This window comes from Molothrus ater, chromosome 1 (assembly GCF_012460135.2).
Source record: "Molothrus ater isolate BHLD 08-10-18 breed brown headed cowbird chromosome 1, BPBGC_Mater_1.1, whole genome shotgun sequence".
Taxonomy (NCBI): domain Eukaryota; kingdom Metazoa; phylum Chordata; class Aves; order Passeriformes; family Icteridae; genus Molothrus; species Molothrus ater.
The window spans coordinates 148,609,620-148,636,702 of record NC_050478.2 but is presented as its reverse complement, the minus strand read 5'-3'; the positions used below and the strand labels follow the sequence as shown (position 1 = coordinate 148,636,702).

The following is a 27,083-nucleotide window of genomic DNA, read 5'->3' as shown; positions in this document are numbered from 1 at the left end:
AAGGAGTCCTTCTGGACAGGCATAATTCAGAAGAAAATTCTATATTTAGTGAGCTATGGGCAGGGATGGGTAAGGAATGTACGAGAACTCCCAAGATCTGAAGTGCTGCAGTGACTCTCAAGTGTGCAAAGGGCAAAGGAAGTTGCCATGGTTAAATGTACCTGATGTAACTGTTATGTATAGATAGCTCCCAGCTATTAATCAGTTATTAACTATTATTAATAGTTAATCAATTAGCTATCTTAAAAATGAACCTGATACCTGGAATGTGTGATTACCTGTATTTCTCTGCAAGCATAGTGGGTGTATACATAGATAATTATACCTATCAGGAGTTCAGCAAGGTCCTAATACCAATTTTCAATAAATGCAAAGAGCCCAAATGCCAAAGCCATAGCAGGGTATACAGCCCTGTATATTAATTACAGAATCTTATCATAAAGGAAGATTCTTCCTTTCTAGACCATCAAACCATGGGCAGGACAGAAATTATCCCCATGACTCCTATCAGAAAGTATCCCCACGTATTTTTGACCAGGTTATTTACTGTTTACTCACAGAAGACAAAATTATCACTTATATTTTGTTACCCAAACTGCAACTTACATTTTATGAACCACGGGCATGTTTCTGGGTTGAAAGGATGTTTTCTTCTTGTGAATTTTGTTCCTCATTCCCTCTTCTCTGAACTTTTTTAATCATGTTTTCTCATTAGCAGAATATACTTGTTTAACTCACTTGTTTAATGAGGTACTTTGGGATGATAAAGACAGCAATCCATTCTGCTGAATGACTTTGAGATGTTAAAAATTAAATAAAACTTCTAAATACCAACAGACCTCCTGCTGGTCTTTACTGGTTTTTCTTTGATGTGAGAGAGTATTCAGTTCCTGTTAGTGCCACACCTTCAAGAAAAATTCATTTTCAGATTGTTGTTAATAACAAGCATTGGCACATTGTGGCAGAAACTGGTTTCTTTTTTTAAAGAAATACTTAGATTAGTTTAAGAGTAGCTCAAGCTTGCCTGATTTTCAAGCAATTTAACAATTTTATTAGTCCTTATACAGAGAAGATAGTGATATTTATTTATATTAGATTTCAAAGAAAAGTGTCAGAGGAAATAAACTTCTGCTCATACAAAGCATTTTTTTTTTCCTTGAGGCTGCCATGCTCTGGAAGATAAAAATGGAGCCCAGCTACAAATAGAATTGGGAAAAAAGAGGGTGGATTCTAGAGCTGAGTTTTATATCATTCAGGTCATTAAAGACAACTGGAATTGATCTTTCCTGTCAAACTCAATTATCCTCTATTTTTCTGTAATTTTTTGGTGCTTAGTTTTGTGGGTTTGTTGTTCTGTACTTGTGAAGGAATCCCAGGAGCAGAGTTACTTTATTGCATTTTATAGTGATAAAGATCTTGGCTCAGCATTTTTAAGACAGGGAACAAGTTCCTGTTTTCCTGAAGGTCGTGTGTTTGGAGTTCAGTGGGCACAACATCTGGATATGGCTTGAACAGCTGGCAGACTTGTTGGGGAGCATCTGCCTCCTATTATAGCTACTTTTCATTGAGGCAGATTGAATGTGGCATTTGAAAGGGCTCATTGCATACATGGAGATTTCTCTGGTCATTATGTGACAAAGTGATTATTTAAGGGCGCAGATTTTGCCTGTTTTCATGTAGGGCCTGGTGTGCTGTAGATGCTGTCAGAGGCAAATGCTGGAGACATTAAAAATGGTCAGGAACAATGTGGATAAAGAGGAAAATAATGAAGAAAATTTAGTAAAATCCTATGTCTGTAGATACTTACTACTGAGCTTCTAAAGTGCTTGAGCTGAACTTTGTAGTTTTGAAAGGAATGCTTCATTTAACAGATTATTCTACTCTGATGGATATTTAAGATTGATGCAATTTTTAAAATGCTTTCAAAGTCAAACCTCTCATGAAGGTGATTAATTCTTTACCTCTGGTTTTCCTTTCATTTGTTTTGATCAGGGATACTCTATCGATCAATTTGATAACTAAATCTAATGAAATCTCACAGTGTTTCTACAATATTAGCATGTAATTCTGTGCTGTTATCACGAGATATGTCTCAGTGATACCTTTATGGAAGAAGTTATAACTTGGATTTGGCCAGTGATCTCCCAAAATGATCATCTTATTCAGTTGTTTATCAAGAAAGGATTTTAAGAGATTCTTACTGAATGAGGTCAACCAAAAAATGTCTTCAGAGGAAAGGTCTGTGAATGGTTTCCTAACTGGTGATTATGTAGCTGTGGGTAGGAGGCTGAAACCACCTGCACCCTTCCTGCATTCTGGCAATATCACTGAGACTATGGGTCAGGACATTTTGCTGACTATAGTAGCATCCTTGCCCATCCTCATTTGTTCTGGGAATTCCATTTTTATTTGAAGAAAGAAAGAGCTCTCTAGATGTGCACAAAGTCATACCAGCAGGATGATCTGCTGAGCCTGGAGCCAGCACTAAGTTCCTTGGAGCTCATGGGCTCATGTTGTATTTGATCAGTGAACCTCAAGGAGATCACGATTTCCAACGAAGTTTCCTAAAGCTCTCAGGTATCTGAATGTGAAGAACTTCCATGAATTGACTGCAAGTTGCTTTCTTCCTACTCCCATCCTGACATTTGACATCCATTTTAAAACCTAAAGCCAGGAAGCACAGTTTGCATTCTCTGGGTGAGCTCAGTTGTATCCCTGGTTTACAAGAGGCACTGGAATATCTATTAAGGACCTCTGTGGAAAAATAGTTCCTTTCTATTGTTGCTTGTTTCTGCTTCCTTGTAGCTGTTTATCCAGTTGTTCTGCTGTGGTCTTGCCACCAAGCATGCTAATGCCATTAATGGAAATGGATGAGAGAACTTCATTTGTTCCAGAGAGTTTTCCAGGAGAGGGCAGCCATAGTTAATTCTAGGTCAGTTCATGCAATCCAATGTGAATATAGATTACTGGCAGCATTTGTCTGCAGTGCTCCATTGCCCAGCATGGTTTCTGTGCTTGGTTCTCTTAATTTGTTCTTTTGTTTGGATTGCAAGTGTGTAAAAGATGGACTTTTTCACAAATTAATGCTGGAAAAGACAACCCACATAATAGAGTGGTTAACTCCCAGCGCCGTGTACTTGCTGAAATCCAAATGCTCTTGGGAACAGTTTCCATTATATGTCGCTGTTTGCTTTATATACTTTCCAAGCCTCTCATGAGCTTCTCTCCACTCCCTTACTTCAAAGATATTTTTGGAAAAGCATAGGCTAAACTGTTGCTAGAGACCTGAAAAAATCTGGAAAAAATTTCCCTGGCACTGAAAACTTCTATTTCTTTTGTTTAGAAAGGATCAGGACAAAATGATCCTCTCCTTTCCTCTTTGCATAATGAGGATGCATATAAAGCCTCTCTTGGTTTGGATGTAAGGATGATAAGTTAGCACTGAGGGGCATATCCCACACACACAGTATGGAGCTGTGCTTATGCAAACAGCAGCACTGATGTAGATGGCATCAGGAGCTTTATTTAGTACTGCCCTCCCAGGGGCACAGCTTCTGGGGCTGGGCTGGCAACCAGGATCCCTGGAAGTACACTCAGGCTTTGTATTAAGACTGCAAGGAAAATTTCCTTTTGATATGATATGGGTAACTTCCTTTCTTAGGCCAGTTCAAACCATCAAACCATTCAAAGCTATTTTTCTTTTATCCTTTTTTTTTTTTTTTAATTTAAAATCCCCCAACTCTATTTTCCAGCATGGCTAAGAAAAAACATTTACCAGACCCCTAGGTAATGTAAATCCATGGATTTTCATAAGGTTAAAAATCTGGTCTCAGCAGCTGTAGGGCTTGGGAGACTTTTCTGTTCCTGTTTTGTAGGTTGAAACACGATGCAGTTCTTTGCACTTCACATGTAAAATCACAGAACGAAATGTGACTTCAGAGGTAGACTGAAGAAGCCATAAAGTCTTTCCATGCACTAAATTTTGAAGACTTTCACCTTTAGTTTTTTCAACTTTCTCAACTTCCTGTACTTTACAATCTCATTTCATTTCTCAGGCATTCTACTAATATGTATCAAACATACCCACATAATCTCAAAATACATAAACCAGGCAAAGATTGTGCCAGAGAAGCCTTGTCAGACGATGCAGGGCTCTTTGCCTGATGTGGAAGGTGAGGAATTAGTAATTTCTCATCTCTGTTTCTATGTCTATGGGTCTCTAGAAGGTGGAGCAGCCACCATACTGTGTCTGCAGATGAGCTGATAACTCTGGCTGGCCTGTGCACGGAGCCTTGGGAAAATAATTCTTAGAAAAGGGACTTAATCAGCTGCCTCACTAGGCTGATTTGTACATAATTGTGTCTGTCTTTTAAAGCCAGAGATAAAAGGACAGAATTTGACACCTGCTCATTGCTCATTTCCCCAGCAGCTCTCCAGGCTGGAGCACAGTTGCAGGGTTTGAGCGAGGAAAAAGGTTTTGGCAGCCGGGTTGTCAATGGAAGGGAGAGGGGTTTGCAGGAATGCTTTGCAGCACTTGACAGATGAAGCCCAAGGCATGCCTTGCAGTCTTGGGTATGGAGAGGATTTAATTTTTTACTCTGTCTAGCTGAACTCAGTGTTTCTTTTCTTCTTTTCCCACAATGTCATATCTGCAGTTTTATTTAAACGCAAAATTTTCATCCTCTGTGCACTCTGTTGTGCTGTTATTTGAGGTTTCCTTTCCCTCAAAATGCAGTGATGGGAAAGAAAGGACTTCTAGGCTCTTACTTTAAGCCTTTTCTCAGAGAATTCTCCTTTAAACAGCATTATTTTTATTTCAATTTACTTTTCCTTGTGGTTGGGTTTTCTTTTATCCCCTCTACACTCTTCCTGCATGTCCTGTAAATCCTCAGGCTTTACCTTTGGTTTAATGTAAGAGTTATTCCTGTAAGAAGCTGGTACCTCAATGAGCCAGCATGGGGATTTTGAAAACTTACAATTAAGATGTTTTGCTTTATCTTCTGGAAGTCACCTTCCCCTCTTAGTTCTTTTTGGTAGCTTATTAGTTCATTTCTGCTGAGTGAGAACTCCTTACTTCACTTCCCAGGACAGGTTAACTCTCCCTAAAATGTTTCAGAATCCCCATGGGGAAAGCTGGTGCAGTGCTCACTTCCCTGCCCCATCAGATTTGAGATCTGAGATACATAAATAAAGAATTGTTTTATTTATTTAGGGTTAGGTTTGGGTATTTTTTTTATTTAATTGTTTCTGATTCTCTAACAGGGCCATCTTCCCATCCCAGGAAAATAGGTCTGTGTAGTCCTAGGTGCCATACAAATTGTGCTGCTAAGCTCTTGGGAACATGAGTATTGTGGTCCCTAAGAGGTTATAGTCTTTGTCCCTGAGTGCTTATAGTCCAGCATTTTATATCTATCTATATCTATATCTATATCTATATCTATATCTATATCTATATCTATATCTATATCTATATCTATATCTATATCTATATCTATATCTATATCTATATCTATATCTATATCTATCTAGATATATAGATATAAATATATAGATATATAGATAGATATAGATATAAATGCTGGATATAGATATCTATCTATAGATATCTCTATCTGTATGTCTATATTTATATCTATATCTATCTATATCTATATTTAATCTATCATCTATGTCTACATATCTGTATATCTACATCATCTATCTATATAAATATATAGATATGTACACATGCATGTATATATGTCTGTGTTGTATCCTATAAATATATATATGGTATATGTAAAAAAAAGGTGAGCAGCGAGGAGGAATAGGAAAAATAATACACCAGAGTGATGAGAGAGAAGTAGTTTTGCACACAGGTTGTAGCCCACAGGTAGCAGTGAGCACAATTTGCCACCTCTGCAGCAATTATCACCAGGTTTCTGTGGTTATTGCTGTGTGACCTCAGCACTGGGTTTCTGCTGGCACAGGAAAAGTTGGGTCATTATGAGGGAATTTAGCCTGGGCTGAGCTTTACTGCCATATCTGAAAAGCTGGGAATGAGATCTATGCAAGGTGCCATATGGACATAGCCAGGTCATGGACCTAGAGGATGATATTTGGTGCAGGGACTTCAGGAGAATAGAAAGTTTGAAGGTCTCAAAAGCAGTGATGAAGTGACATTAATTTTTAAGGCGTATAATCCAGTTAGATCTCAGAGGAGAGTTTGGCAGTGTAGGCAGAGCAAAAAGGTCAGTTTTGGAGAAGTTCTCTAGAAAGTGGCATCAGGATTTAATCACAGGCTGTGGAGGTATGAGTCATGGGAGGATATCAAGTCAAAGTGAAAGCTGAGATTGGCAGGAAGGAATCTGATTTTATTTCTGAAATTAAGACAGGTATGGGGAAAAGGATTTCATGAAAAATTCAGGAGCTAGGTTTTGAGCATGTTCAGTTTTAGAAGTAGTAAATTATTAACAGAAATATCTCCGAGAAGGGCCAAAAGTAGTTTGGTTTGATGAGTCTAGGCTTAAAGATTTCTTGTTTTCTCTAAGCTTGATTGTTATTTGAGTGTTCATATCAATCTAGCAAGGAAAACTATGGACTTGTGTCACAGAGGATGACTGGAAACTTCCATCTACACATATCTATTACTGGAGTTCTTTTGTGCATTCAAATTGGATTTTGAGACAGGTCAGATATAGAAGCAGGATGCAATCAGAATAAAGAAGTCATAGTAGAGTTTGAGAGTTTCCAGCTTGAAGCTGCCTGGATTATTGTCTCATGGCTTAATGCAAAAGTGAAATAAACTTACATAGGGAAAATGGGAAAAAAATGACAATCCATTGGCAAGTGAAACAATTAAGAGTCATCAGACTGAAATATGCTGTGAGTGAAATTCAAAGAAACTTCGTGGAGAATATGTTCATTTTAGTGGGATCCCCAGGGTGTGACATCGGGCACAAGTGGCCTGGTACCCACAGGTCACCCCTGCCCTGCACAGAGCCCCACGATGGCAATGTCTGTGCCTGGCCCTGTTTGATGCCCTCATTTAGCTCAGCTGGCTGCATTTCAGTCGTGGCTGGGCTAAAGGAGGCTCAGTGTCCTCCTGCTCATGTTTACACAGCCACTGAAATGTGGTAAATCATCTACCTGCCTGTTAAAGGGGGGTTATACATTATCTCGTACCAGGCTGTGCCTGATCTGCAAAGACACAAAAATTCTTATGGCCTGGATATCTCATGCAGTGTCTCATGGGTTTTATTTAAAGACAGGTATGGAAAATGATTCACAGACCCACAATTTTTTTTCTTCAAATAGTCAGTATAACTTTTTTTTACTTAAAGCATCTTGCACTGCTGTCTCTGTACATCTGGGCAGGGAGATACTGCTGTCTCATCTCTCTTCTCACCTGCATTTGAGTTCCTTCTGCTTCAGACAGTACCTCAGAGATCTCTTCCTACAGGCCTTAAAAAAGACAATCATACTGCATGTAGGATTAGTTTAATCAGCAACTTAAAAAAAAACCAACTCCCTGTTAGGTGTTACCTCTGTAATAATCCAGAGCATCACTCTGTGCTTGTTGAATGGGTAATGCAGAAAATACTGTTTCCACTTCAAATGGTAGAAAATACAGAGGGAAAAAAATGCACTTCCATATTGCCTAATTCCATGATATTTTGGGTAAGTAAACTGTGTGGCTGAACTCTCATATTTGACTTTGCATGCACAAAGTTGAGTACAGCAGCCTAGTTTTGTGCCTCTGCTGTTAAATAGCATTGCTTCTCTTGTGAGCAGTTGCAGTTCACTGCCATCTCCATGGCAAACGTGCCACAATCACCACCCTTGTCACTGATTTGTAGAGCAGGTAACACTCCCTGGAGGTCTGCAATCCATCCAGTGTCTAGACTAAACCTGCTTTGAGGTTGAGACATGCTCCCAAAACAGCACAAAGTGCTATAGGCTCCTTTTTTACCATTAACTTTTGCAGCCACAAGTCAGACGCTCTGACGAAGTTGGCATGAGGCTTTTGAAAATCTCTTCTACAGAGGGAGAGGTTTGTCCAACATCCATCACTGCAGAATGGCAGGAAAAAAAAAGGAGAAAATTTAAAGTCTCATTAAGCAACCAGTGAGGAAAGAGGTGATTTGCTTTCAGTGAACTATAGGTTAAGCTATGTCATGGTGTGATTTTTAGGTTTGTCCTGTGCAGACCCAGAAGTTGGACTCAATGATGCTTGTGTGTTCCCTTCTAATTCAGGGTATTATATGATGCAGTTCAGTTCCTGCAGAGGTTTTGCACAAAGCTGCCAATATACCAAAACCAGTGTTATATGATACTTCCTCATAGGTTTTAGTTTTGTTTAAATGTATTATAGGGCTTTTTCCACTCTCCTTTTTTTTCCCCCACAGGGCTGCATTAGAATGCTCTGAAAGTAGTCCTGACACAGACAAGCTATAGAAATAAAGTTCTCAATAACTTAAAATAAAATGCAAATCCCAGGCTTGTGAAATTTCAAACATAAGGCACACACTGTATGCCAGCCTGACCTCCAGGCTGTGTAGCAGATAATAAAAGAAATTTTATCAAACCTGCTTGTGATTAACAGACAAAAAAGGGTTGGCCCATGCTCATAAACGAGACTACTTCAGCAAGCTGGGGCCATGTCATGGAATATTTTAAAATAAGTCAAAAAGAGCTCAGGCTTACTGGAAAACACAGAGCTTTGAGCATCTTAAAATCTCAGGGATCTGCCCTTGTGCATTTAGATTAGGACTGGGCAAAAGCAGAATAAACTCTGAAGTGATTTTTCACTTGATAGCAAATTGGGCAAAGCACCAAATCACAGGTTATCTTGGCTGCCAGAGGATGAGACAAGCAGGTGCCATCCATGTGCCAGCAGTTTCTTAGGGAAGGAGAAATGTCTGTCATAAAAGGCATGTGTGAAGTAAAATAACTCCCACCAAAACCAGGGAGGTTAAACTGAACTGACACATTTCTGAAATAAATCTGTGCTTAATGTGCATTCAGGTTTTAAGATCCCAAGCAGAAGCTGGAGGCAGTCAAACCCCAGAGTCACGTTCATGCTTCCCTCCTCAGCCAGCATGACCCTGTTTTTTGGAGTTAATGGAAGAAGGTTGTACCACATTTAAATGTTCATAGCCAAGATCAAGTAGTGCTAAAACTGAATGCTGGTCACATGTCTTGAAGTTTAAAATTGGACATAAACATTGCACTGATTTGGAGGAAGAAATCTTACTCCGGGCAAAGGACAAGGTTGAGGAATCCTTTTGCAAGCAAGTCCCAGGGGATGCTGCAGCATCCTCAGCCCGTTGCCATCACAGAGTTAAGAACAGACACAAACTGGGAACAATTTGGCAAGAAAGATAATGGGACCAGTTGGGATCTGTCATCAGCATACTGGGCACTGCAAAAGAGTGATTAAATAGGAAGACACGGACAATTATCAAACACTAATTGCTTATTGTTGCTAGAACTAGATTTTAAATGTGTTTTTCTTTTTAATTGCTTTTGGAGCAAAAAAAAAAAGTGTCCTTAATTTAATTCTAAAATGTTTGGGAATGGGAAGTCTGCCACGAATGGGGCAGCTCAGAGGTCCTGTGAAAGCAATTGCCTCTTTCACCAGCCTACATTCATGTCCAGTTATCCCATTCCCTGCCAACTTTCCTGTTTTCTGGTTCATGCTCCAATGTTGGCTGAAGGTCTCTGGGTTGATGGTACTTGCAGGAAGCTGCAATGGTTTGTTCATATCCTTTTCTGTATTTTTCATTCATCACTGTCCAAGGGCCTCGACCCAAAGAGGAGCTGAACTCTTCAGGCCCACAGGGGGTTTGGAGAAGCAAAAGCTGAGTATGAGGGCAGTTTTTAGGACAGGACTAGCAGTGGTTGAAAAGGTGAGATATCTGTGTAGTCTGAAGCTGTTACAACACAAACATCTGTATACCTCTGTGCTCTGGTACTGCTGACTGGAGGGAATTTCAGCAGGGGCTGGGTTTGCCTCACTGTTGTGTCAGTATAGCAATGAATGAATATGAGGATGTTATTCCAAATTAAGATGTTCAGGTTTGGTGCAGGGAGCAGGTCCAAATCATAGACAGAAGGCTTAATGCAAGTATCTAAGAGGGTCTTGTGTTATTAAATAATCATTCAGCATTTTCCTGATGAAAGTGACAGGGAGCACAGTTTCTATATTCATAGAAATATCTTTTGTATGGATGTATTCAGCTCTGAAAGGGCTGCAGGACCTCATCATGCACAAATGAATGTAACCAAATCTGCCTCTCTGTGTGCAAATAATTTGCAGGAATGGTTTGGAAAATGAAAGGAAACTGCTCCACACCAGGGAGAACAAGTGCAAAGAGGGAAAACAGAAACAGTGTTTAAGTTCATACTTTAGAGGAAAAGAGGAAAATCCAGGGGTCCTGTTGTCTCAAAAGAATGCCACATGTCACCTGCTCCTCTGAGCTGCCCCAAAAACCAGGCTGATAAATCTGTTGCTGACTTGACACAGAGCATGAGGGGAGGGATGGGAAACTTGCTTGTGTGGAGACTGCTATGTACAGAGAGTTTGCCTGTAGTACAGATTTTTTCCTCCTTTCTGATCTTTTCTTGCAGCTGCATAAAATGTAAGGTCAGAAACTGAGAGAGTTGATTAAACCTATTTCTGAATAAATGGTCTCAAAAAGAATTCCCTTTTCAGTGTTAAGTTTCTTGCAAAGTCCTGAACAAATACTCTTGCAAAAAAGGTTAAGAAAAAAAAAAAAAAGAAATATAGAGAAGTTGTTCCAGACATCATGGCTGGCCTTTTCTGTGTTCTTTTAAGGCAATTAGAAGGAAAGCTGGCGTGGGCAAACATTTAAATCAGCATTTTAGATTTTTTGAGCACAGCAAAACTGAATAATTCCATGAGATCTTCATTGCAGCAACTCTAGCATGGGCTCTGGGTCTTTGGCTTTTCTCCATCAAAGTACCTGATGGACATTGTCCAGAAATGCCAGTGATGCTGCTGCTCCTCTCCCCTCCCCAGGCCATGGCTCTCCTGGTTCACAGACCAAGATGAGTGAAATTAGAATTTTTTAATTAACAATTGCAATGGTTGATTGACAGAGTACCCGAACTATAACAGCAAAGATAGGCAAGACTTGATTTTCTTGATTTTCTGGTTTTTCTTTTATGTGAGCACCATTTACTCATCTGGGCATCTCATGCCTTGAGATTTATTGGCCAACTTGTTTGTGCAAAGCCATTCCTCTGTGAGGTGTTTGCTCAGAGTGCTCAGAGCTGCAGAGAATGGCAGAGGCCAATGCAAGTGCATCAGCTGGGGACTCAGCATCCAGTTTAAAGGGAAATATCCAATGGAAATTTCTCCATCCCTCCCCTGTAAAGATCAGCAAAACCACCCTGCCTTTCTCTGCAGCCTGTTTTGCTTTAAACCAGCTCAAAAATGAGTGAGGAGAGAAAACATTGCTGGAATATGCATTTCCACTGGGATTAAATGTATTTGTATGTGGCTTTCCAAAATTAAACTTGGACAGCGGCAAAGAGGGACTTGGGTGTGAAAATGCAATTAGCCATGACTCAGGACTCTTGATAAACAGGGGGACCAATGAGTTCTTGCATGGGAGCTTGACAAAGTGGCAAGAACAACTTACTGTGTGTTAATATGAGCAGAGTAAATAACAAAAAATGTTATTAATGTTTGGTGTTCAGTTCCAAGCAGCTCCTTTGGGTGATGTAGACGCAAGTGCACCTGGCAGGTGATGGTAAATGATATTTTTCTTGTGGAATAGTCATTGTCTTTCTGATAGCAACATTCATTCCCTTTTCTTGAGAGTTATGAAGTCCTGAAAGAAAGACATTATAAGAATACTGATGTATTAGTTTTACATAATGGTCTCTCACAGATTTCCTGTGGTGGCAATAAGCATCACCCATCAGCTGGGCCATGAAGCAGCTTTTCCATCTTAAAGATTAATTCATTGAGATCCTAAAAGGCTTGGCAAAGGCTGTCAATGAAAAAGCAAGGCTTCCTAATCACCCTTCTCAGTGGTTGTAGCAGCCTCATCCTCCACCTTCTAAAATGTGTTGGATAACATTTTCTCCCTTGATACAAGAATCACTTAGGGAAGGTCCTGGAGGGAAAAGAGAATGGCCCTGTGCCTGTTCATTAATGTGTGGCAGAGACAATGCCTGTCCTTTTTTCATGGCTGTCAGGCACTGCAGGGTAATTTTGACACCCAAGGATGCCAACACAAGTGGGCATTGTAGGTAAATGAGGAGGAAAAGGGGTGGGGAGGACAGCATTCTGTTGCTTTATTGCATTACTTCAAAAATGATTTAACATTTAATTAAAGGAGTTTGGGAGATTGCTAGGTCTTTATGCTTCCCCCCCTTCTGTCATCCAGGTTTTATGCTGCCACTTTTAAAATACAATTTATAAATGCAGTTGGAACTCAACTTGGTCCTTCTAATTTTCTCAAGTGCTGTTTCTCTCGTATCTGAATCTTCATAGGATGGAGATACAGCCACGACTGATTTCTGTGCTAGTGACTGCATCTTCTGATTCAGAGCTCCTGTACTCTGAAGCCAGTAATGATTCACTCTCACAGCAGTGGTGTGAGCAGTCTCAGCTTTTATATGCCATCTGTGTGAGGGAGCTGAATCTGCAGAAATGGGACCTTGTGCACATGGCTTTTCCTCTGCTCATGGATGAAAATATTAAAGCAAATCCGTCTGGTCCATGAGATGTTTTCTGTGTCAGGAAGGGAGTGCAGCTGCCTGTCAAACCAAGCTGTTCTCCCTGATGAAAGGGGGCTGTTTTTAAACACTCCTTTCCATAGTATTTTGCACGCCAGCCATGTGTGCTCTCTCATCTGACATCTCATTGAGATCCTTGGCTCTGGTACTGCAGGAGGGAAGTGTGTTCTGGGAAGGAAGGAAATTATCTCTCAATATGTACACAAACACATGTGTGCACACACACACACACTTTTAAATCAATCTAAAAGAATAGAATTTTTTTATTTTATTTTTTTAGGAATGAGGAAAAAAAATAATCTGGCTGAGCCAGACTTAAATGCTTCCCTTTTGTTTGGATTTTCTATTTTCTCATGAAGATATTAGAAAGAAATGCTCTGAGCTATTATTAGATACAAAGGTAGAGATAGAGGGCAAAGGGTTCATTTACAATTCCTACAGCAGACCATTGAAGCTAAGAGGCAATTGATGAGCAGCTTGAAAATATAGATTCATCCACTAAGCTTAGGGAGTATTTCCAAAGGTTTGTCCTGGTCTGGGGATCTAACCCTTTGTACAGCAGTAAAACCCACTGGGTGCAGGAAGCAGAAAACAAGTGGTTTGTTGTTTTGGGGTTTTTTTTAGTTAATGAAAGGAGTCACCTTCCAGGGAGAAGCTTGGAAACAGGAACTGATGTAAAGTAATGAATTGATATAAATGCACTGCTTTTGAAGGAAGCAACTGGACTTCAGCTCTGTGCCAGGACATGGGGAAGCATCAAGGTTATCCACAAACACACATTCTTTGTGTTTTGGTGTCAGAACCCAGGACATTCCTCTGGCTGCTCTGGATGATTTGAGACCCTGGCAAGAGGCTCAAAGATTCACAAGCCACAAGAGTTTGAGTAGAATGATAGTTAAATTAACTATCACAGAGTGAAAAAGCAGAATTTTGGGGATTTAGAATGGGGGTTCAAGAAGTAAGATGGAGGAATCTGGACATGTCCTGTCCTTCTTCTTCTTGTCCTTCATCTTCTGCTGTGATGGTGGCACTTTTTGATTGGTTTAGAATGGAGACAGACTGTCTAACATAGGTGATAGGTATTGGAAAATTGTTGCAAATAAAGTACACATAGTTCTCAGTATAAAAAATAACATAACACCACCCCAAGGGCAAGTGCTGTGGCACAACCTGACCTGCAGGACAGATCTCAGCAGGTCAGAGAAAGAATGTAATAGATAAGAAAAAATAAACAACCTTGAAAAGCAGAACTGACGAATCTCGACGACTTCTTCGGTCACGGAGCTGGGAAAAAGAGACTTTCTGACACCTCAGGGTCATCCCAACCACAGAAACCTGAGATTTTGGGAAACCCAAGTCAGTTAATCCCTGATAATGGGATACCATTATAACCACTACTTCACCACCATGATCTTAGGGCAATACTGCAAGAAGCAGATTGATCATGTTGGGCAGGACAGCCATGGCATTAGAGTGTGATGCTGCAGGAGAAATCCAATGCCATAAAGGTTTTCTATCCCTTCCCTAAATGCAGTGGTGATTATCACTTCCTTTCAGAGAATCACAGGATAGGCAGGGAACTCTGGAAATCACTGTGGTCCCATCCCTGTTCAAGCAGGGCCACCTAAAGCCACTTGCCATGGACCATGTGCAGATGGGTTTTGAGAATCTCCAGGGATGGAGACTCCACAACCTCCCAGGGCAATCTGTGCCAGCGCTGGGCCACCTTCACAGGAAAGAAATTATTTCCTGGTGGTCAGAGGGAAGCTCCTGTGTTTCAGTGTGTGCACACTGATCCTGCCACTGGGCAGCACTGAGTGAAAGAGCCTGGCTCTGTCCTCTCACCTCCCTCCAGGTGTTCATCTGCACTGCTGAGATTCCCTGGAGTCTTCCCCAGCTCTGGTCAAGGAGAGGTTTTCATCTGGCTATCTCAGCTTTGCTGGCCTGACCTCTGGAATAAATGTTCCTCTCTGAACTTTTTTCTTTTTTGGCAATAACTTTAGTTTGTTTTTTATCCAGTGCCTGTGTTGAGGCTTGTTCAGTTTGCAAGGCTAAAGGGCATCACAAGAACATGCATCATTTTGCACTTTTTGTCCAAAGCAACAAAACAAAACTAAGTTAAAAAAAATCATTTTGGCGTATTTTTTTTTTTCTCTGAAAACTCCTGAAGCATAAAAATAGTGTCTTTCCTTGAAGAGGGGATATTACTAATGTAAATCCAATGCAGAGGAATAGTATGATGTATGTCAAAAGGCAAGCATCCAAGGAGGAGCAGGAGTGATGGAAATGCCTCATGGGCATATGAGATTGTGGGGATAGGTATTCACACAAAGGATGCTTTCTTACATGTGCCCAGGGCTTTCTCTTATCTCTGAACATGAACCCATAGTGAAATAGAAATGTTCCTGTATTAATAGTGCATTGGAGATAACCCTCATCTGAAAAATACAGTAATACTGCACAACTGGGAACCCTTTCAGAGCAGGGAATTGGACTGGCAATTTCATAGTGTGTTGGTAATGAAACATTTTGGTTCTGTATAAGCAAATGGGCAAGGTTAATGGACACATTACTCTGGCTGTCATTGTCCCAGCAGTAACCAATTTAGAGGCTTTATATTTTCTGCTGTCCCAGTAAGGGAAAGAAAAGTAGAAAATTAAAAATAGAAATCCCAGAGTGATTTAAAGTGCAAAGAGTGAACAAGCTTGTAGTACTCCAGTATAATTTCAAAATCCCTCTTTTCCTTATAATCAGTATTTTAATTTATGTATTACATTGCAAATTCTGCCAATGTCTGTCCTGCTCCAAAAGCTCACCTCCACACAGAAGGATTTCTTCTGGCTGTAACACATGAACATGAGCCTCCAGCCCTGGATCTCTCTAGCTGTTGTTTGTATTGATGGTTCCTGTTTGTATTTCCCTTCACCTTGTGCTGTTGATTTGCAGAACCATGAGGAATGGTCTGTGGCTTTGGCCTTCAAGGGAGGAGGTTAAAAAAATATCTTCTGGTGCCTGTGTATATATCATAATTGGGGTTTTTTCATAGCTCTTTCAGCATCTGTGGACAGATATCAGCCCCTCATGAGCTGGTTTTTCTCAAGCAGGTGCCCTGTACAACAGCACAGCACTGGGTTGTCTCTCCCAGAATTAACTTTCCCACACTCCTGGTTTCATTGAGGTTACTTTTTTCATGTTGAGCCTCCTGCCAACATTAATACAGTTTCTGAAGCAGGTGTCCAGCCTAATGAGGACTTGTTCCCTTGCCTTGCAGACATCCTGGTTGATGGCAAGGTCTGTGACTGCGACGTCGTGGTGACCTGCCAGGTGGGAGACCCTGTCCCCCTGCAGGTGAAGTTGACCAACTGGAGCAAGCACAGCGTGGGGCCCTTTGCTCTGACCATGATGCCCTACCAGGATTACCAGAATGGGGTGCACAACTATGAGCTGCAGGATGCCATCACCTTCGTGGGCTCCAACACCTTCCACATCGACACCGTGAGTTCTTTGGTCACAAGTATCAGCATTTTGAGTGATGTGCATTTGAAAGGGGCTTCATTACTCTACTGTGCATTTTAAAGCAGATTAATATTTGGAAATACCCACGATTATGGCAGCTATTGCTAACAGTACTGCTGCATGCATCTGGAATAGTCTCTGAAATGTTTTAAGACTGCAATTTCTTACCATGTAAACCACTAGGAAATTATCAGAGGCAGCAATTTCTGGTCACTCCAGATCTGGCTGAATGTGAATGGGTAACCCTAGATTGAATGTTCAATACCATATTGCCAGTCCCCTGAGTCTCCCAGCACAGCCTGCAGTAATAGATTTTAAATAACTTTCTTTTTTCTTCAGTCCATAAGAAACATTCCCCAGGCTGAGCCAAGGAACTCAGCAAATCAGTTCTAGTCAGGTCCTGAGGAAACACAACAGACTGCAAAAAGAAAATGCTAAGCATTAATGGCCAATCTGATGAGCTGGTTCATTTCCTGGATGCTTAGCATACTGTTATAAAACCATAAAGAAATGCATAAAATGAGGCAAAAAAAAAAGAAAAAAAGAGTCCCTTTTTAAAACAATTGAGATTATGATTTTTCTCTCAATTTCTCTAGAAAATTCAAGTCTAGGAGCTTTTTGCTTCTAAGGCGAGAAAAATACAGATAACACTACTCTCTCCCACATCCTTCCCCCCCCAAAATACAACAACAAAATACCTGGAATGAAAATTTGCAGGCAATGCTGCAGAATGGAATGAGCAGCATTTCTGATAACTCATGAAATAAACATGAAGAATGGCGTGAGTGTTTGGGATTGTGCTTAGGACCTTGTTTATGTCAGCTCTTCAGATTGGTAATAAAATGTATCTGTCAAAATTAAATATATAAGTGAACTTTAGTTAGAAAGAAATGAAAGGTTAATCACAGAGATAGTCACCATGCATATTTTTCAATTACGCATCACAGAAGAAAATATTTCTAAAAGCTAATGAGCATGAAATATACCATCAGCTCGATTTTTAATGGGGGCTAACTGCATTCTTGTAGCTGAATAATTTAAATATGCCAACAGAAATCATCCAGGGATGGCTTTCTTTGACTCTGGTTCTGACAATGTGGAGTTTTTAATCAGAGTGGTGGTGTTTGGATGCCCAGCTGCCAAAGGGCCTGACCCTCCAGGCTAATGAGGGAAAAGGGAGATGTCAGTGTGATGTATTCTTACCTTCTGATTGAGTCTCCTACGGGGCAAAAAGTCAGGAGGTCACGTCTCTGGTGCCTGCCCAGGCAGCCTTCTCATACGTTCTGGTCCCTGCCTTTGCCCCATTGCTCAGGAGTTTGACATTTCTCCTGTAAACACAATCCCCAAGAAGTTAAAAATAGAATTGTTTTCTGCTGCTTGTCCTCCTTTCCATACAAAAAGGTGAAATGAACAAAATGTCGACTCTTAGACAAGAAGTATTACATTTCACTGTGTGTGGTGTTGATGCCACACAGGCTCCAAGGGAAAGTGCTTGGTCACCTTCTTGGGGTGTAGGGCCTTGATTGTGGAAGAAAATCCTTTATGTCTGCCAGAGGCCCTTTCTTCCCTCATAATGACTAATTTAGAATAAATTTCAGACAGTTCCACCTGTTTGGGGGGGATGAGAAGTCCTGGTTTGTGCATTTGATGCTTTGGGGAAGAACCACCATGCTCAGAATTGTGCTTTTGCTCTGAGTTTGGCCAAAAGTCAGACAGGAGCTGGTAAAAAAAAACCAAAGAAGCTCATAGCTGGGTGAGATGAAAAGACAACCAGAGTTTCTCTTTTTTATAAACAAAAGTTGAGATAGTGGACCAGATTCCCTGCTGGTTTTCAACTCAGTGCTGCTGTATGGAAGCTGTTAAAAATGTCCCCATCATTTTTTTAACCTCAGGTCATGGGCACTTGGCTATTTTTCTTGTTTAGTGGAAGTGGCTTGAGGTGCTGCCATTTCCCAGCTGCTTGTGAAAGATGCTCCCCTCTCCCCCTGCAGGCCCATCAGGACAGATGCTGTGAGAACTTGTTTTTGTGCAAAGTTGTCCAGTTTAGCAAAAACCACATTGGTCAGCAGTTTAGGTTAATTGGGCTGACTTCACACTGACACTGGCACAGGGATGCTGACATGATTTATTGCAGGGCTGAGCTGGGTGGGAGGAAGGATGGAGAATCAAGTCTGGTTTGGTGTATCACTGGTGCGTGGTCAAGAAGGAGTGGGAGCATCAGGTATTGCAGCAAGGGCAGACACGCCTCACACCCTGAAAATTCACTCTGTTGTCATGCAGAAACTTCATTATTGGTACAAAAAAAAAACCCAACAGATCCCTCTGCCTTCCTAAATATTAAGTCTCATGCTCAAAACTCACTGTTATTTTTGATTCCAGACTAAAAAGTCTCAAAGCAGTTTCTGCTGCTACCTGGAAGACAAGGGACATATATGGGAATTTTCAGGATGCACGTGCTGCTTTGCAGTGTGAATATAAATTGTTGAAAGGGTAAAAGTCACACAATTTTGTATTTCCCTTTTTTGTGGCTTGAAGTCAAAGTTAGAAGATTTATCTTGGAAGTAATGTAGTGATGCTTATTCACCTCTTTGTGCTCTTACCTCAGTTCGATGCAGCAGCCTGGGTTTGTGTCACAAAGTCTCTGCTGGATATGATACTTCAAAAAGCAAAGTCTTTTCTGGAAAATTTTTGAAGGATATTGAGTTATTTCCATGCATTTTAAATTAAGTAAAGTCTGCATTTTTAAGGAAAACTTCTAATTTGGCTAACCTTATTTTTCTCTGTATTTGACAGAAAAAGTGACTTTCTCCATTATGACTTAAATATTTAACTTTTTTTATTCAGTGGGTGATTTTGAAACACGAGTTAACATGGTGGAACTTACCCATTAAAATACAGTGGATTTATTTTTTTTATGTTGCTTCACAACATAAAGTTTATCTTTTGCTCTGTTATTAAATTTTCTTAGTTCTTACCTCTGATTTTTATTGAATAGTGATCAGACAGAGTTGTTTTTTTGCCAAATTGAAACAAAAAATATTGCCTTCAGTGGAGAACCCTGTAACTCTCAACAATTCATCCTCTCTTGTTGTCCCTGCTTGTGCCATCACTTATCTTCAAGCAGGATTTTTTCCTGTGTGTGTTATCACACACAAGCTCAAGTGATTGGTAGTGGGAGATGAGGAGAAATTCATTAGTAGATGGTCATTTTGAATCAGCTCAGAAGCCATGGTGAATATTTGCTCACTTCTGGCAGGTCCTCTGTGGCCCATCTGGAACAAATTATTTTTCTTGGCACTGTTTTATTCACACTGTAAACTCTTTGGGGCAGCAAGCAGTAGCTGGCACCAGCCCTAATCTCCAACTGAGCTCCCTAAGTACTACAGCAGTATAAATAAGTAGTAATTAGTTCTAAGCAATCACAGTCCCACATGGTAGCCTAAATCAGGGAAGGATTAGGATGCAGCTAGAAACTTAATTTTTCTTCTATCTTGGTGGAACAAAGGACTAATGTGGACTTTTTTCCCTTGATTTTCTTTCGATCGTTATTTTCTGAGGTACAAGCTGCTCATCTTTGTTTCCATGAATGGTGGAATTTCAATAAAACCGATTTTAACTCTGCCCTGGCTCAGGAATGTCAGCATCCTGATGAATGATTCAGCAGACCCACAGGCACAGGTCTGGGCATGGCACACCAGAGCTGTGTGCTGCTGGGCTGGAGGACAACACGAATTTGGTCTGGGTCAGGCAGGAGCCGTGCTCCTCGTGGCTGAGCCGGGTCAGGCACTGCAGGCTGTGGGGTGCTGTGTCCTGCCAGCCATGGAGGTGACCACCTGAACAGGCCACTCTGAGTGGCTGAGCAAGTAATCAGACTAATGCAGTGTAGGGAACATTTCCCCTCCTGCTGCATTTGATCAGGTGAATCCTTGTGTTGAACAGCTGGCTTAGATGTGGATATCCACTTTTCAGACACTTGAGTGGATTCAGATCCAGACTGAGACACCTGAATGAGGAGGTTACCAGGGGTGCTGCCCCACTAAGCTCCCAGGAGGCCATGGAGATGTGGTCTTGCAGCAGCTATAACCTGGCTCATTAACACAGGGCTGAGATTCAGTTGCCTAAAAGTAGATGTTTGCCATCATACAGGTGCTGTGGGTTTCCTACCAGCCACCAGATGCTGCCAGAAATCCTGTAAGACATCCTGGGCACCTTCCCAGTCCTCAGTGCCTTAGGCCATCCCCTTACCTGTGTTTAGGCAACTCAGCTCTGGCTCTGCAGGCTGCCTAGGGATACCATTCTGTGTCTGCTCCCCTGTCTCACTGACTAGGTATCCCCCTTATGTAGTTGGACCTTGGATACCTTTTACTCCTAAATGTAGGTTTAACCTCAAATTTAGTCCTGTGCCTGGTGTAGCAGCTGGGCTAGATGTGACCCTGTGCTGACCTGACTGCTGCAGCTGGATGTCTGATCTTTTGGGAATCTTTGTAGGCAGCCCCACTGAGACTCAGCCTTACATTCCAATTTTGGTTCCTGTTTTGAAGGAAACATCTTGTAGCTTCTGCAGAGCCACCTGCACCTGAGCAAGGCAAAGGTTTCAAGCTCATTTTGCTTCCCTGTTTCTTCTCCAAAGTGTTGATACAGCGGTGGTGTCACAACAGACGTGGGTAGAGCCCAAACCATGAATGTGATGTCTGCTGTTGATGCTGATGAGCCTGGAGCCACCTTCCTGCTTGCCAAGGGCTCTGAGCTGTGCTGCCACAGACATTCCTTCACGGTGCAGCCAGATTAGGAGGAATGGACCAGGAGCTTGGAACAGCTCAGGGTGTGAGGAGGCTTCGTTTGCTGTTTGCCTGCACCCACTGCTGGCATTAGTGCCTGCCTCTGCCCTCCTCTGCAGGAAAGTCCACACCAGCTCCAGTGAGGCAGAAATCAGGCAGGCAGCCCTGGGAGAAGGGCAGGGGAGCACGAGGGGACATGTTTGGATGTTGTTCTGCGTGTCCAGACGCGGTGCCAGAGGGCAGAGCTGTTACCCAGCCAGGAGGGGAGATGCCAAGGACAGGGTCAGGGCAACAGCTGTGGCTGCTCTGATCCCTCATGTGGATGACACGATGATGATAAAGTTTGCTGTAGGTCAGCAGAAGTGCCCAGCACCAAAACCAAAGGGAGCCTGGGCTCTGCAGCTCTGAGGATGTGAACAGAGAGCCCCTTGTGCGGGAGCTGCATTTTAGAGTCATAGAAGCACAGAATGGTTTGGGTTGGAAGGGAACTTAAAGCTCATCTCATTCCAGCAGGGACATCTTCCCCTATCCCAGGTTGCTCCAAGCCCCACCCAGCCTGGCCTTGAATACTTCCAGGGATGGGGCATCCATAGATTCCCTGGGCAGCCTGTGCCAAGGCCTCACCACCCTCACAGTAATATCTACATCTATCTATATCTATATCTGTCTATCTATATCTATCTATCTATATCTATCTATCTATCTATCTATCTATCTATCTATCTATCTCCTAAATTTCCCCTCATTAAATTTGATCCCCTTACTCTTTGTCCTATCACTACAGATCCTGATGGAGAGCCTTTTCCAGCTTCTCTGTAGCTCCCTCAAATACTGGAAGGTGCTGTGAGGTCTCCACTCAACCTTCTCTTCTCCAGGCTGAACAACCCCAACTTTTTCAGCCTGACTTCACAGAAAAGCTGCTCCAGTACCTTGTGGCCCCTCTCTGGACTTCTTCCAGTTTAGGGAGGTCCAACAAAGCAGATTGATAGCCCAGGGGACTATACAGGATGATGTCTCCTGGCTAAAGAACCCAGCAGTGAAAGTCCAAAAAAAAGCTAGAACAGGAGAAAATGGAAACAGCTCATTCCCTTCACTTCTGAAAGCTACAGAGACTCTGCCTTGTGGAAGGTGGCTGGGAGTTCTCTGGAATATTCTTGAGTTTCCTGCACCCTTGAAATCTTCTGTTGATCATTTGCCTTCCCCCTCTTCCCCACCATGACCTTCCCATCATCCCTGCTCTGGTCTTCCCACGCAGTGGCAAATTGTCCTTCAGCAAAGGGTGTCCATGAGCACTTGCCCAGTTCACAACCCATTGTTCATGTCCCAGTTTACCATATAATGACATTTTTTGTAGTGGGGAACAGCCCTGATCACCTCTCTCAGAGCATCAGCCTTTCTTGGGACTCTTCTGCTGGGATGAAGCTGCCTTTTCAGAATTTTTGGAAAAATCCCATCCAGTGGAATGGCTCTGTGTTGATTTGGTGTTTTGCATTTGCTGTAGCTCAGTTCTAGGCGTCCTGAAACTGGATTTAACATCTTGTGGAAGCAGATACTAATTCAAACATTATCACATGCTGAACAGTGGTGGGAGTGTTAAAGTTAGAAATTACTGAAGTGTCTTGCTGAAATGATGGACTGAGATATATTATTTGTTGTGAAGATATGGATTGTAGATGGATTTGTAATGAAGGAAGATACATAAATGTAGAAACAGTGTGAACTCTGTATATTTAATTTGGACAAGTAAAATCAGGATGGCTACTGTTTCTGGGAAGTTTCTTTCTAAACTTCATTATTTCAATGATAGTCACCCAAGTTCTGATTAGAATTTGCAGTCAGATTGTGTCTCAGTAATAAGGGAGAATGAACTTACTTATTGCTAAGCTGTTAAATGGTGTTTAAACCATGTATTTAACATTAATTCAGAGATGTGATTTAGAACTTTAATAGAGATGTTGGTAAATGCAGTCTAAGGAGACATTTAGGGTGATCTCTACCTTAAACAAATTCTGTTTTGTAATCAGTTACTCCTAAAGGTTCATATTCTGCTTTGAGCTGTGGCACAGATTTACTGCATGAGTGAATAACAGGATTAATTTTTTAAAGTAACATTTTTACTAGAATAGGGACGAGATGTTTACTCCTTTTTGTATGAAAGCATTATTGAGATGTGAATCTGGAGTACTCTGAGACCCTTTGAAGGAGCTAATGGATTGCAAACTGCAATTAATTTGCTTTGTTGATGGTTTATTTGTACTGATTTTTGTATTCTCTTTGCCAGGTAAAGCCAGCCAAAGACTCTGTGTACTTTGGAGCACTTCTCTTCCTCTACACGGGCGATTTCTACCTGAATATCAAATTCCATGAAGACAACAGCAGCAGGGAGCTGCCTCTGTCCTGGCTCTGCCTTCCCAGTGTCCACATCCGTGCCACAGAGCCCGTGGCCCCAGCTAAGCTGTGAATATGCACTGGGTGCTGTTGATCACCCACAGCACACAGCAGAGCTTGGCACATCCTCTGCTTGACCCCAGCTTGTTTCTGTCCAACCCCAGGACACGGTCTCTGCTCTGGAGGAACAGCTGAACACTTTCTGAATTGGCTGACAGTCATTTGGACAGCTGCTTCAGCTAATTTCAGAGGGAGAGAGAGAGAGAGATTATAACTATGCTGAAGTTTTCCTCTGTTTTCAGAAAGCCTTTGAAACTATTTGCATTGTACTTCAATATACTCCATTGATATCAGTGGTTTGAAAGAGTCTTGAGGGCTGAATTTTGCAATGTGTTTGAAGGTCTTAAATCCTGTTTGAATAATCCTGTTTGATCATTTTTTTCAGTAAGATTTGTGTGTCTGTATGAAATTCCTCTTGGTTTATGCTGGACCCATGGCATGTTCCCTTGGGATATAGATCTCTGTTAGATTTGTTCACTGGCTTGCTCTTGTTCATTTGTTTGCTGAGAATTTGGTGTCTTTGGTAGTAAATAGCAGTAGTGGTGCTTTTCAGTGTGCTACTGAAAGTAAGAATAGCCTCCAGTTATTCTCTCCCTCCCCTGAGCCCAGTGCCACTTGCTCCTGGTAAAGTCACTGCCTTTAGTTTGGCAGATCTATGAACTAGAAAAGAGAGAGGGTGAGGAAGAGCAAAGGAGTTTTGTCCTTGAGAGAATAAATAAGCCAACTTTTGGGCTGCCTAAGGCTTGGCTGTGAATTTAGGCTTTCACAGTTCTGTTCTACACAGTCATAGTCACTTGGAACATTTGCAGACTCTTAAAGATTCACCAGAATTAATCAGATGATCATTAATATAACTTTTCATGAGTTTTTGCAAACTCTACTCACCAGATTTTTCATACTGATATAGTGCTTTTTAAATGTGTCTAGTTTTTTCCTTTTTTTTTTGTTTTCTTAAAGTTTGGGGGTTTTTTTAAGTTTAATTATTAGGCAGTTAAGGCCATGGAATTACTGAGTGTGAGAGTAGTTGTTGAATGTACCGATAATTTAGCCTATTTTTCAGAATAATGTTTCTGTATAGTGAGACATGTTTTTACCCCATGTAAAGCAGGGAGATGTTTTAGCTGTATGATTAATACATTATTTCGTGGACCATATGTTTAAAAACTATCTCAGTCTTTTCTTAAATGCATAGTTAAATTTGGTGGTAGTATGCTTTGGGGGTGGATACACCAAGATGTGGCAGGGACACTCCAGTTAACTCTACATTATTTAAATCTACATGCACAACCTCTCTGCAGATTCTTTGTTTCTTTAGAATTCATGCAAACATGGGCCCCCACTGAATGCATGGCCTGACCCTTCCTGCTCAGTTCTGGCTCTCTGCACCAAGCCCAGGGGTACTTTTAGGTGTGATTGGTGTTTCCCATAGTGCTCCAAACCCCATTCATTGCATGCTTGCAAGTGACTGTTCATCCTAAAAATATTCCCAACCTAGGGAACTGTGGCTGTAGCATGGTAGCTGCATTTCCAGTATATGCAGGGTATTATCTCTAAAAACCTGTGTTGTGGCAATGTTATCAATATTTGTGCTTGAGCTGGGGCTCTGGACTCAGCCTTGAAAGTGGAAGTTTTCAGTCCTGACCTGATGAAAATCTGAGCCCTGCTGAGGATTTATTTGCAATGATTCACTGCTCTGTCAGGTGCCAGTGAGGTCCAGTAACAAAACCCCTGGAAAGAGGGTCCAACAGCAGAGTTGGGCCTGCTTTTCTGTGTTGGTGGAGCTTGGCTGACCGAGACTGTGCCATGAGGCTGAATCCTCTGTCATTGGATAGGTAACACCCAGAAAAATAAGATCCAAGGAGAGCAGGAACTAAACCAGTACATCTTCTCTAAAAGCTTGGTTTTGACATGAGTGTCTGGACTATGTTGCACAACACTGTTGGAGTAAAATTCAAATTGGGTTTTATTCAGTGTTCCCAGAAGATCATCTGCAGATTCTAGGAATACAGCTAAGGCTTTATAAGGACCACACTGAAATAAAAATATTGTAAAGTAGATGCTGTTGTAGTCAGGATGCTTTAATTTACTCAGCTAAGGGACTGTTCTCTAATTATATTTCAACAGCATTCTCTGAGAATAGAGAGTCTTGTTCTGTGGAGCCTGTTCTGGGATGCAACAATCCTGTGCCTTTTACTTATGAAGGGTCCTTATCTACAGCCCATGAAGCTGTTGGAATGGGAACAGGTCCTGTTATAACAAAAGCTGGCTGCATATTTTCTAGGTATCCAATATGCCATTATAAATCTGCCATATGTGCACATAAATATAAGTTCTTATGTGTGAGCTGACCCTTAAAGGTGTATCTGTTCATTATATAGCAGATTCTGTCCCTTGTCAACTTGGACACTTAGTTGATTTTGGCATTTATTATATCTTCCCCAATTTTCCAGACTTCTACTTGTCTTAGTGAAAGAGATGAAATACAAGAAGTTCTTCCTTCTGGGGATCATTTTTAACTTTGTCCAGAAGGAAGATATTTAAGTGTTAGTGTAATTTGGAGAGGGGTTGAGGGAAAGGTGCTTAAAATCACTGGGGTTGCTGCTAGGGTCAGTCCTTGTACTGCTTGAAAGATGGATGATATTTTTCTTATTTGCTTTCCTTTCTTGGTACTCAAAACTTCTTTTTCTTTCTCTGAAACACCCAGCAATTATTTTGAACATGATGAGCTGAACTGTTCATTGTAAATCTGATACGAACCAGTGGTTGCAATAAATTATTCCTAATTTAAATGGCCATTGCTGAGAGCAGATGTTGATCCCATATATGAATGCACTGGAGAAGCATAAGTTATGTAACTTTACCTGAATAAATACTTGTGGCTTGTTATTTCACCTCTGCCAGTCTCTTTAGTCTGTAGCTCTTGGGTGGGTTGTGTGATTTTGCTGACAATAATGTGTATCCCTTGATTCTGTGTTGTGTCTCTGAAAGAATGTGTTGGACTCTGGAACTGAAATTTCAGCTTCACTCAAGTGTGGTGTTGTGAGGTCCCCAGGACGAGGTGAGAGATGAGAATTTGACTCCAAGTTCTCAGAAGGCTGATTTATTATTTTGTGATATTATATTATATTATATTATATTATATTATATTATATTATATTATATTATAAGAAATTATATACTAAAACTACACTAAAGAAAGAGAAAGGACACATCAGAAGGCTGGACAAGAATGATAATAAAAACCTGTGACAGACTCAGAGAGCCTGACACAGCTGGACTGGGATTGGTCATTAAATTAAAACAATTCCCATGGTGGATAAACAATTCTCCAAATCACATTCCAAAACAGCAAAACAAGGAGAAGCTGAAGCTTCCCAACTTCCCAGAAGAAGAAATCCTGGTGAAGAGATTTTTCAGAAAATATCATGGTGACACTCAAGTTTTCTCTTCCTAGATGAACTCAGGGGTGGTGAACCCTGTCTGCTCTGTGGTGTGGCTCCTGTGTCAGCTGAGGAGAGGGAGAGGCACTCACATGAAAGGCAACAAATGGCCAGAAGTTGTGTCCAGGGAGGTTCAGGTTGGATATTA

The 27,083-nt window shown here is 41.3% G+C and overlaps 1 protein-coding gene across 3 annotated transcripts in view; it reads left to right on the top strand.

The window, feature by feature from the left end:
- The window catches only part of TRAPPC9 (trafficking protein particle complex subunit 9), a 450,115-nt gene extending 423,729 nt beyond the window's left edge, over window positions 1-26,386 (top strand). For all 3 annotated transcript variants that reach the window (XM_036406474.1, XM_054515230.1, XM_036406472.2), the window contains 2 exons: window positions 16,025-16,248; window positions 23,329-26,386. In XM_036406474.1, coding sequence (XP_036262367.1) covers window positions 16,025-16,248; window positions 23,329-23,508 — 404 coding nt within the window. In that variant the 3' untranslated portion in view covers window positions 23,509-26,386. The remainder of the gene's footprint in view (window positions 1-16,024; window positions 16,249-23,328) is intronic.
- Window positions 26,387-27,083: the final 697 nt, after the last annotated feature.